A 12,491-nucleotide genomic window follows, 5' to 3' on the forward strand; every position below is an offset into this window, starting at 1 on the left:
AGTCACAATATTCTGGTTTGACTCAACATCATTCCAGCTCAGTTTAGAGTGCCTAAGCCCACATAATGGATTTACATGAGATGGAAACCTTAATGCAAACCAGCATTTTTCACTCTTTCTTGCAAAAGCACAAAAACAACTCAACGCTCATCACATTTGAGCAGCTGGATACCTGATGTCTTAAATCTTAAACATATGTGTTGAAAATGTTGTGCGTTGCTCTTCCACTACAGGAAGTGATATGACAGTGTACAGTACAGTTTTACTCGAGCAGGAGATCAAGCATAGAATTGAAACTCTAGTTAGCGAAAGGTGAAGTGAATAAAAAAATGTGAGCCTTCTCTCTGTCCTTAAGCAAATACAGTTCATACAACGATCAGTGTGATCTTTAATACAAATGAAAGACTCAATGTTAAAATGATCCTCAGCATTTTTAGGAACTGAGGCAATAGAAAAGGCATTGAAATAAGACATGTTTGAAATCATGTTGTGTATTGCAGGGAAATATTGAATCTGTTAGGGTGACATGAAATCAAAATTTACTTGTCTAGGAAAGGTATACAGAGAGAGGCGGGTTCTGAAATGTCCTCCAATCAGGTGTTTCTCAGCATCAAGTAGTGCTAGCTATTGCATTAAGGTTTGTTTATCTCTTATGAAACATATGTATTTTCTCACTGAACTTTTGTCGTATATAGATGATATCCAGGTTCCTGATAGAAGTAAGACATTGTTATGATAGAGAATGCACCACACAGTATCTGTAAATACTAGATCTACAAAACTATTTACAGCACACATATAGATAATCTTTATGTCACAGTCTATTGCATAATGGTGATAATCTTTAGTTTATAAATATTATAAATATACACAGATTTTTTTTAAGCAACATTACGTAACATCTCAGCCATCTGAAATCAGAAATAGAAAACAATAGCATCCATCCGTATCTCTCTCCACACTCCATTTTCCCCAAAAATAAACATAGAAAGCAGCATTTCTGTTATCTATTCCCTTTGGACCCATAACACTGTCATGGTTTGTATGTGAGCAGCTGTGGGGCTATAGTGGATCAGCAGGCTGTATTTTTGTTGCTGAGAGCAACATAACACTTAGTTTTTCCTACCTGTGTTGATTTCTGAACTCAGGGTTCACTATATTGGTATAAGATTCATTCAGAGAGTGTGCTTTTTGAGGTTGTTTATCAGAGTTGCTTGCATTTATTATTCCACAGTGATGCCTAAAGCTGCTTAATAGGAGAAGATAATTTTTTTTTCTTTCTCAAAAAGGAAAAAGAAATAGTCATTGTCAGAATCATTGAATATAATCCTTAATATTTCTCAGGAAGGAAGACTCGTGTTTTTATACTACAGCTTTTAAACTGCCATTGCCACCAAATATTGTAGTTGGATTTTACACACACACACACACACACGTACATACACTCTTCCAGACATTCATCCATCCTCCATAGCGTGCTCTGTTTCCCTCTCTCTCTATATATATATATATATATATAATCAAAAGAAATGAGATGTATCTATAATATACATTCTTAAGTTTAGGGCGACAGTGTGTCTAAAATATAATACAAGGGCTTGTATGTACAGGATATCTATGAGGTTATTTTAGAATAAAACTTGAGAGAAAAAATGTTGAAGTTCCTCATATTTATATTGTTTGTTGTATCTCCATTTTTAAAAATGAATTGAAACATACTTAAGTTTAAAAAATGAAAGGGGAAAAATGGGATCATAAATTTGATGCAAAACGCATTTTGTCTTGCTCAGTCTCTGTACTGCTCAGGACAGAATCTCTCCTAGATCCAGGGGATTCCCTGTGCTGGGTTGAGGATGCTGCTGCTGCAGCTGCTGCTGCTGCGGCAGCAGCCGAGCGCACCGGGGGCAAAGCTCCTGATGACATCTGGCGGAATAAATTAACCCGCTGGGGCACTGTGGTGCGGATGCCACTCTGCAGATTCATTCCCTGGATCGTTGCTGCCGTTGGTGGCACGATGGAAGCCAGAGAGTCTCCTGAGGTTGGGTGCACTCTGGGCCCCAGAGATGTGTCATGTGGCAGTGATGGTTGGGAGGCCGATAAGTGTCGGACATCTCGACTCAAGCTGCCTGACTGAAGAGCCTGTGTGCTCTTGTGGATGTCTCCCCGCTGAGGTGAAGGGACTTGCTGCTGAGGTGATGGTTGCTGCTGTTGCTGCTGCTGCTGCTGCTGTTGTTGTGTTGCAGTGGTTGCAGCTGCAGATGACACAGCAGGCTGCTGAGCAAGTTGTTGAGGTGTGGACAGGGATGGTTGGGCTATAGGCTGCTGGATAAGTGACAGCTGGGAGGCTGTGGGTGAGCCATACTGGAAGCTCCGGCTAGCCAGAGGGGTCTGCACGGGGGGACTACACATGGCCGCCGTGAAGGAGCAGGGTGACATGATTGCTCCTTGCTGCTGTGAGTTGGTTGAAGAATTCAGGTTGCCATGAGAGACACTGGGAACAGGGTAAATGCCCTGCACTGCTGCAGCAGCAGCTGCTGGCAGCATGCGGGCAGCAGAGGCATTGGCAATAGCTGAAGCACTGTAGGTCATGGGTACAGAGGACTGTTGGAGCTGATTGGTGCCAAATGCAGTGGAAAAGGGTGGTTGAGCTGGTGAGTTAATGATTGAATTTCCTGACATTGGTGTTGAGTTCATCCCCGTGACTGACTGCTTGCGGTCCACCATCATCACCATCTCCCTGTCCTGACGGATAATCTGCTTCAATATCTCGTTCTCCTGTGTGTTGAAAACACCGGCGTTCAGGTCCTTCTGGAACTTCTGCAGCAGCAAGGAGTTCTTCTTCCCTGTTGGGGTGCAGTCAGGAGAGGTTAGCACTCACAGCCCTGGCAAACTTTGGCTGCACTAAACCACAGGAAAAGGACTGGATTCAAGACAGAAATTATAAAGTTGCAGCTTGTACACTTCAGGGAGGCTTCAGCACATTTGTATTCTTTCTTCCCAACAGAAACGGGAGGGAGACTTTCAGAGACCTCTACAGACTCTGAGACATCATGTTGATTACACTGAATTTATAAATTTACTGCACATATTTCAACTTTTTTAATGTTACAAGCTGCATCTTTTCCTGTCCACTAAGGTTTGTCACATTGAATATAAAATGTGAAGGACACTGAATGGTAATGACTATGGGGGAAATAGACAAGTGAAGGACACATAAGGAGACAAAGATTACTGAAAGTGTGATGTGATAGCATAGGTTGAAAGTGCTGATGTGGACAATGAAACGCAGAAGAATACTGAGTAGGTCCATGCATCACATTACTGGATAGATTTTAGAAGAAAAGACAAAAAGCCTAAGCTCTAAGAACACATTTAAAGTCACATTCTATTTAAATCATGACAGCTCAGCCAAAACACATCATGAGGACATTTGGAATAACCTTGTCTACTTTTAACAGGGCAAAATGTAAACAAACAAAGATCTGTTGCTATCTTCCTACTGTTTCATAACTGGAAACAGCTAAATATAATGTACATTAAATACAACTAAACCATCTTACCACAAAATGCTGAAGATCTTAGTGAACAAAATGTTCAAAATGTACTGTTTTGTTTGGCTTTAGTATTGAACAATTTGCAGCATTTTGCTGGAAATCTCTCTGGGCCGGTCACAAACTGTGATGATAAAGGTTTGACATATGGCGTCTTTAAACACCAACCACTTGTGTGGCTCAGGGGCTTTGGCAGCAGCACTGTGGTAAAATGCTAAGTGACAGGAGAGGCATGAACGTTATCTTGAATGTTTTTTGTGTGAGGAATGGTACATTTGATATCAATTATAACAATGATAAAGATCGATTTAAGATCTTTATTTTTCGTGACTTTCTTTGAATTTATTTAGAGGTTGCATTTCCTGTAATTACTGCCAGCCTTGTGCATTGACAGGCTGTGTGTCATCTGTCTGTGAAGACAGAGTGGACTTTTTGTGTGCTTTTTGCCACTGCCAATCAATCATTAAGCCCTGTCCTTGAGGGCTGAAGATTTCTTTGAGTTTTGCTTTTGCAGCATTTGTGGGATGGCATTCTCCTCTCAAGGCTGCTAACAAGCTATGCCTTCTGCCACTGTATAACACAGGGAAATAGATTTGATATTTTGTTTGCCAATTCCTCTCAATTAAATTCTCTGACATTATTCACTTTGAACAGTCACTACAGGGTTGGGAAGAGCTAATACTAGCACCACACACTGGCTGTACTACTACAGTTAACTTACAAGGCTACTTTCATTGCATTTTTAAAGGCGATGGGGTTAAATTCTGTAGATCGGAAGGACAACACATTATATTTCCAAACAAGCATCAGATAATCAGTCAATATGTAAACTTTTGCCGGTGCATGGCTGTGAAAATGTGAAGGTAGACCATATAGGTACTTTATAAATTCACTGTGCTGCTCTGACCATCAAATTGATCCTACACATTTTTATAGTGCAAATCTCTACAGACATGTTTCGAATGGGATTAAAGGCAAGCTGTCCCTTTTGGTAAAACCTGACTTATACACACTTATATAAACATTCTCTATACATTCTGCACTGCTTTTCTCATAAACACCACTGGTTACCATTTACCTTGTCTAGCATCAATTAAGAAAAGTTTGACTTTCAAACATTACCAGAAGAAAATATTACCCCTTCAAAACAAAATGAAGGCAAACTAATACAAACAAAAATATAAAGAAAGAAAGATTTCTCTTTTTACACTCAAAACTTATGTTATACATTAAATATTTAAATATAAATAGCTTGATCAGATATGGATCAAATCAATCTTTGAAAATAATACAGTAACATCAGTGTGTTACTGATCTTTCCTGGGACAGATTAGTTCAGTATACAGTTTACACTTAAATATGGTTACCAGAAGTGATTTACAGCAATTAACCCACATCTGATATCTGAACACACTTCTAGTAAACCATCCTGAACACCAACAAATAAACCTTGTAAATGAATAAAAACACCATATGTAATGGATTTGTCTTCTTAAACACTTTTACACCACTTATCATCTCTAAATTACATTCCTCAAGAAAACTATTCCTAATGTATTCTATGAAATTCATATATGGTCAACATGACTTTACTGTAGCTCTGTCTGAATACAGTTTACAACAACAATAACTTTCTCTGATGAAATCTTTCCCAAATTATTTTGAGAAAAGACATAATTCATATTTCAGGTCAGACAATCAGAAACAGTCTTTTTAAATATTGGTGAAAACATAAATAAATAATGAAATGGGATTACTGCCTGTGACAAAAACTGTATGTGGCTTTGCATTAGTAAAGTGTTTACTAATCTGCAGGCATGATTTCATTTGTGAATCCACTTTGAATGAAAGAATTCAAAGATTTAATAAAAATGTCACACCAACAGAGCTGAATATGGGTTTATAATCCAGCTGATTATTCTGTGAAAAAAAAAAAAAAAAAAAAAAAATCAGATACAAAATAAACATGGCATGTAAGGCTGAATGAGATTTCTTTGTTTCCTTGATTGTCTTAGTTGTTGACACTTTGAATGTGTCCATCAAAACATCTACAGCACTAGTGTGGGTGACCTGTGTTATGTGTCACGGATACAGGGATTAAACAATTAATGCAACCTTTAGCAAGAGGTCAAACTCTTGGCAGGATGAGTTTGAGACCGGATCCATTTAACAAGCCTCTATAGGTCAGTTTGTCCCTGTTCGAATATTGGAATTGGAATAAAGTGTTTACCTGGTGCCTACTCGTCGGCCAGGACACTCTTGAAAACGAGATGTGCTCGTCTCAAGACGGACTCCTGGTCAAATAATTTTTAGATAGATAAAAGATAATGTCAAATGTGCAACACGATATTGGTTTCAAAGCATGGTTACTTTTTCTTTCCTTTTTAGAGCAAGACAAGCATGTAACCAAATGCATTTCATATATAGAAACGATACAACCAGCACAGATCATGACAAAAGTGTTCCCTTGTATGAGACAAAACCCCCTTCATGGTTAGTCTGAAACAACAGGTCAAATCTATATTCTCTGAGAAATGCCAGTCAGAGGGGATGGATAGCTTTCATTTCCTAAACCCTAAAAAAAAACTAACTCAGCTGGTAGCGCTCAAAAAAAGGGGCAAATATAGATTATGACCACTGGGGTCAAAGGGCATACAGTATGTTTTGTAGGGCACAGTGAAAACTTCACTACAGGGCAAACATAGATTGTGTGTGTGTGTGTGTTTTTTTTGTTTGTTTTTTTTTTTTTTTTTTTTAATATTTTGCTAGTCCTAGAAATGCAACCTTTTCTCTTGTGAAGAACATTCACATGCAACAACAACAAAAAAAAAAAAAAATCAGTTGCAATGCAAGACATATTTTGGTGTGTAGCACAGGGAACAGTGGCTGTTGAGTTCTGTAATGTGTCTTGTTTGCATCTCATATCAAACAACAAATCAGTGTTGTGAAGTACTGTTGAAAATGTAAATAGTATGTATATAATCTTTTCCTCAATTGTGGTTTTATCGTCAAAATCCCAACCATACATGACCATGCTTAAAACTAATAAACAGTGTGTTTTCAGATATTTGGGTTTAAATCAGTCATGCAGATACCATGATGTAAAAGAAAGGAAAGGAAATTGTTGTGTATGAATGCAATTCTGCAGAGAAAAGGTTGTCTCAACAGTTGCACATCGGTTTTTGGATTCTGGTTGAATTGGAGTGGTTTTGTTCCAAATCTTATTGTTCATCGTTTGGTGCTGACTTTCCTAACAATCCAGTATTTCAGTGTCGAGGCAACACTTGAGTTGCAAAGCAATTAATTAATGACGTGCCTGTGTCAGATAAAATAAAAAGCCATGAGAAAGGGGGAAAAAAAAAAAAGGACAGTAACAGAAAAGTAGAGACATTACAACCTTAAACACTGATATGAGACAATATTGGTACACTTAGACTATGACAAATAGTTTTATATTCAAGTGTTATCATTTTTAATTGTAAATATTATAGGGATACTTCAGAAAAACCGTTCACCAGTTTTATGGCCTCTAGCATACCCTAGACATGTCCTACGGTAACTCTGTCCTATAGTCAAACTTCTGCTGTGTTGCTTTATTGACAGTGTAAAGCAGCTGAGCTACAAACAAATCAAGGTACGATAGAATTGGATTGTGTGCTATTCACTCATGATGAATACATGATCATGATCATCATGATTGTACACTTAAATTTTTTATTTTTTTTTATTTTGCCTGAATGGGACATTGACATGGGCAGATGAAATACAGAGCAACACTGAGCACTTAAATTTTACTCTATATAACACATGATGAATTATTGTCATATAAGGCTGTGTGTATGTATGTATATATATATATATATATATATATATATATATATATATAACGGGAACATTATTATTTCTAAATGATACATATTTATAATGCAGCAAAATATATGCGAAGACAAAAATATCTTCTACTTTTTAGATAAGAAATAAGGTAATTTTCTACTTAAATCAAAGTATTACAGCAGACTGAACATATGTACAAAAAGCAGTGGGAGAATGTGCAACCAATTATTGCCCTGTTTTGTGTTACATACGTGTGCCCCTTTTTAAATAGTAACAAATGTGTATCTGAACCACTATTGGTTTTTCAATTTCCATTATAATCCATCATGGCCAAGTTCTTATATAAATGATGATATATCAGACAGTAGAAATAAGAAGCATTGTTGATGATGAGGGTCCTGCCTGCTAGCAAACTGCGCTGGACCTGATGGATGTGGGAACAACTCCCAGATGCCACCTGGCCTTGCTCTTACAGGGTTGATTTTGAGAATTCGGATATGGGGTTGGGGTGCTGCTCATACCCAGGAGTGCAGATGAGTGGAAAGAGGGCCAGACACACATGCATGTGAGGTTAGCTTCCATCCACTCGCTGGCATCCAGTGGGGGGGTCAACACCAAACCAACGAGGGGGCGACCTGACTCCCTCCCGGACAGCGACATGCACTGCCTTCCAGTTAATCCAACCACAAAACTCTACTTTGGTTCTTTAGAAGGATTAATGCTGGTAACAACAAATTGTCTTTAAAGTTAAGTAAGAAAAAAAGAGATGTAATTTAAAAAAAATAGCATACAGGTCATGCAGCACAAGATGGCAGACACAATGCTTTTATGAAGAAGGACGGCAAACGAATACTGAGAGACAGTACAACAAGGCACGATGACAGGCAAGAAATTCAACCAATCAGCACAATTAGACATAAACAGTTCTTACCAATGCGGTCCAATCGGTCAATGGCAACAGTTTCAAAAGCACGCCGCATCATGGGGTACTCTTCTAGCACCTCATTGAAATGGTCAACAGAGAGGGAGAAGAGTCGACAGTACGTGTCTGCACGCACACTCGCTGTTCGCCTGCCCTTAGTGAGCAGACAGATTTCTGTAGGAAAAGAAAGACAAAGAGTGAGAGCATTAAGAAAAGCAACTGAAGTGGTAAATGCAGAAGAACTTAAAGGAAAGCATCCCAGTAACTGCATGACAGATTATCAGATAGATTTACTTGAGTGGAAAATAAGGTGCAGGAACAGAAGCTAATTTGAATGTAAGTAAAATGAAAAGCCAACAAGCAGTGCTGTCACTTGCATTACACTAAGAGAATTCATCATCCTGCAGAGCTAATGGTCCCCTAATATGATGCAGTAGTCAAAAAAAATAGTACTCAAAAGAGTACACCAAAATCCTGTCAGGCATTACTTCATCAGTGCATCAGTGCACTGCTTTACTTATCAAATGTATTGTATAAACAAACAAGGTTATGGTTACATACAACAGCATCTTTGTATTCCTCTTCAGGTGCTGTGGATATTAAATTGAAAGTATTTGGGGGGGAAAAAATGCAGTGCTTTGTATTTAGAAACATAAAACAATGCATCAAAATTAAACCGGAAGAATGTAAAACATTTTCTATCTACCTGCTGATTAGTCATTCATTCATTTTTCATTTCATTCATTCTGCTACACATTAAGCATAGCACCTTCCTTCCCTTAGTCTCTGTTCAGTCCTGTTCAGCCACACACACAGCTTAGTCTCCGCCCACATTTGTACTTCTGTCTGATCTACAGCACCATGTCCATCATCATTAAGTGGTTAAATGTTAACTTGTGCTGTGATCTTTCTTGGCTATGCCATGAGCTGTCAAGAAAATAGAGCACAGAGTGTGCAAGATGTGAAGGCAAGGCTCTCACACTGTGGGTGTGAATAAGGTGTTAGTGCTGTGATAATGGTAAAGCTTCTTTTAAGTGGTACCTTGTTAAGAACAGCCACAGAGAAAAAGACACAGAAAGATAGAAAAACACTGGTCTTTTAAAATGTAATTTAACAATGAGGGAGAAACAAAGGCAGATTGAAAGACAGTGGGTCGCTGAACTGTGTCAAAACAACAGACTGTGCTGCATGACATGCTGAATGGCTACTTCAAGGGGACAAATGTATTGCGTGACTTGAGTGGCTTGGGTCTAGCTGAGTTGAAAACAACTGATTTTGAATGATGTCACATAGAGGAAAAAATGAAATGTGTTCTAGTTAAAATGAACTTCTCCCTCCAGCACCCAAGGCTTCTAATTACTGTTTTGTCATTTCAGTTCATTCTGGAAACAGTGCCTCAGTGCAGTACAACCTAAAACATAATGCTCAACTTAGCTATTGTGTTTCTCAAAATGGATACAGTAACTATTGATTACTATTAAAGTAAAAAGAAATAGAGAGAAAGGTCAATATTTTATGAAATATGATTTGCTTTTTGGGTGAGAGTCACATGAGAAGATTGATACCAATCTCATGTCTTTACTCTAAGTATGAAGGTAGCACCAGGAGAGTCTGAAAAGAGAAAGTGAAAAGAGCAACTTGCATGCAGCAAAGCTCAGCTATAGCTGGCAGGATGTTCTGCAGGCTGGTAAAGTGAGTACAAACTATCAAAACTACCAAAATATGCCTTTATACAAGTTGCAACAATCTAGACCTGCTATGCTGTGCAAGCACCAATGCTGCAGTTTAGCACTATTCTGTAGGAGGAAGCACTAAATATGGCATGAGAGGACCTGAAATGTTTGCACTCACGCAGGCTAAAGTCTAATCTAACATTTAAACCACTGCTGCCTGGTGAGACTGTCTGGCAGTGGAGTATTTATATCATGCAACAGAGGTACTTTGAGAGCTGTACTGTAGAAATTTAAAATGCCTGTTTTGGTTAAACTATGTCACATTTGCCACTACAAGAGGAGGAAATACACTGGAGGTTGTTTACGCAAACACAAAGAATGCATACAAACCATTCCCCCATCCCCAGCTTGGCCATTCAGCTCACGTATCTGTCAGCACAAAGACCCCTCCAGAAACAGATTAAGGTCTGACCAGAGGGAACTGCAAGACTGTGACTGTGTCTGATTTATTAAGTGTGTTGGTCACCATCACTAAAGCTATCTTCTCAAGGGCACACCAGAAGCCAGGGCTGACCTGAGACGCATCATTCAGATAAGAGAAAGCAGCAAGAAATAAGCCCATGCCATTAGAGAATCATAAAGGAATTATTCATAGAAGATCAATGGACATTTTGCTGACAGTAAGCACTCATGCCTATCATCATGAAATGCTTCAGGACACAGCTTCCCTAGCACACTGCTCCTCTGAAAATCAGATAAAACCTGCCCACCACTCAGCCCTGTCCCACCTGGAAAAAGGGAGCACATATACCAAGATGCCTTTATTGACTTTAGTGCCACCACACTGAGTACTGGCACTCTCCAAGGCCTGTGTGTCCTGCCCACCCCTGTTTATGCTGTCTATGTGATTGCACTATGTTGTCCAGCTCCAACTGCATTAAGTTTGCTGATGTAACAACAGCGGTGGACCTCATCATCACCAATGAGGATAGAAAAGCTGGACGACCAAAAATCCTAAATATAGTTAAAAAAAAAAAAAAGTGATAATAATTGACTTCAGAAAGACATGCTGGCCACACACCACAAACAATCAATGGCACCGTTGTGAAGAAGGTAAACAGTACAAAGCTCCTGGGAGTACAAATCACAGAAGACCTCTCCTGGACCTCATTTGGCAACGCTCTCTAGGAAAACACAGCAGTGTCTCAGGTGAGCCTCCCTCCACCCATCCTCACAATGTTCTGCAGAGGCACCATTACTACACTGTCTGGTTTGGAAACTGTAAAGCTATAAGCTCTTACAACAAAGGGTGAACACAACAGAGATCTGCACGGCTCTCCACATAACAAATCCATGAAATACCAACCACAGTCACAAGACAACAACAGTGTGAAGGACCCTTTCTACCCCAGCCTCAGCCTCTTCACCCTCTAACTATCCAGCCAGAGGTACTAAAATATCAAGACCTCATTTGGCAGGCAGTATAAAAGCTTTTTCCCTCAAGCTGTGAGGATACTTAAAAGCTTGTACATCTACTACTATATTATACAGTATGTTGAAATAATAAACAAGCTTGAACTTGTTCTCCTCTGCTTCCACTTTTTATGCTAAATACCAGCTGTATGTAGACGTTGTTTTGTATTGTGTTTTATTGATTCGCTCATTAAACTCCCAACAAGAAAGCATTTAAGCATATTTTCCAAAATAAAAATATTGTTTTAAATAGCCACATCTAGAATTTGTTAACTTAAAGGACATACAGGAGTTATTTCACTTCTTTACCAAGGGATCCTTTTTTCTCTCCTCAGTTTTTATTTATGTTGTTTATTCGGAGAAACTTCAGTGAGGCAGACAGTTTGCTGTACCCATCACTGCTGCTGTGGTGTTAGTCAGCCACACTATCCCAGAACTGAACCTTGTCATCAGCAGAATAATGGTGCAGCAACTGTGGGAGAGAAACCGTTTTTCTTCTTGTTTGCTTTCCACTGTTGGACTAGCACTTCTAAACAGTACTAATTCATACTGTCAGACTAAACTGAACTCCCAGCTTTGAGTGACTACTTGAGAAGATGAAAGCGCCATGCTGACACTGAGCTGACAGCAAGTAGGAAAATATTTTTAGGCTGTGCTTACGTCCACTGTTTTAAAACTGTATACATACATTATACATCAAAACATTCAGCTATACTGCTGCATCTTTCTGCTTCCCTGGGCAGTATTTTCTTGCTAAGATGCAGGGGAGGAAAAGTAACATGAGGGGGGATTTAATGCTGTAAAGGCCAAGTTTGAAAAATTCCCACTCAATTTGTCTCACGCTGATAGACATATAAAAATCTTTCTAAGAGAAACATCAGCCCTGTCACCTGGAAGAACAGTGTGTGCATGCGTGTGTCTGTATCACAAGGCCCTTTTAACACTTCATATGATGTGGTTTGACACGTGTCTGTTGCCGTGTCACAAAGCATCACCATTGACCCCAGGAGCACTGTGGATAATTTGCCATCACTTCGT

General features: G+C 39.0%; 1 protein-coding gene across 1 annotated transcript in view; it reads right to left on the reverse strand.

Annotated features, from left to right (window-relative positions):
* Positions 1 to 1,752: 1,752 nt before the first annotated feature.
* Positions 1,753 to 12,491, reverse strand: part of hcn1 (hyperpolarization activated cyclic nucleotide-gated potassium channel 1) — a 53,894-nt gene continuing 43,155 nt past the window's right edge. Inside the window, exons 7-8 of the mRNA XM_026297752.1 lie at positions 8,317 to 8,481; positions 1,753 to 2,843 (exon numbers count right to left, since the gene is read on the reverse strand). Coding sequence (XP_026153537.1) covers positions 1,753 to 2,843; positions 8,317 to 8,481 — 1,256 coding nt within the window. The remainder of the gene's footprint in view (positions 2,844 to 8,316; positions 8,482 to 12,491) is intronic.

Source organism: Mastacembelus armatus, chromosome 12 (assembly GCF_900324485.2).
Source record: "Mastacembelus armatus chromosome 12, fMasArm1.2, whole genome shotgun sequence".
Classification (NCBI taxonomy): domain Eukaryota; kingdom Metazoa; phylum Chordata; class Actinopteri; order Synbranchiformes; family Mastacembelidae; genus Mastacembelus; species Mastacembelus armatus.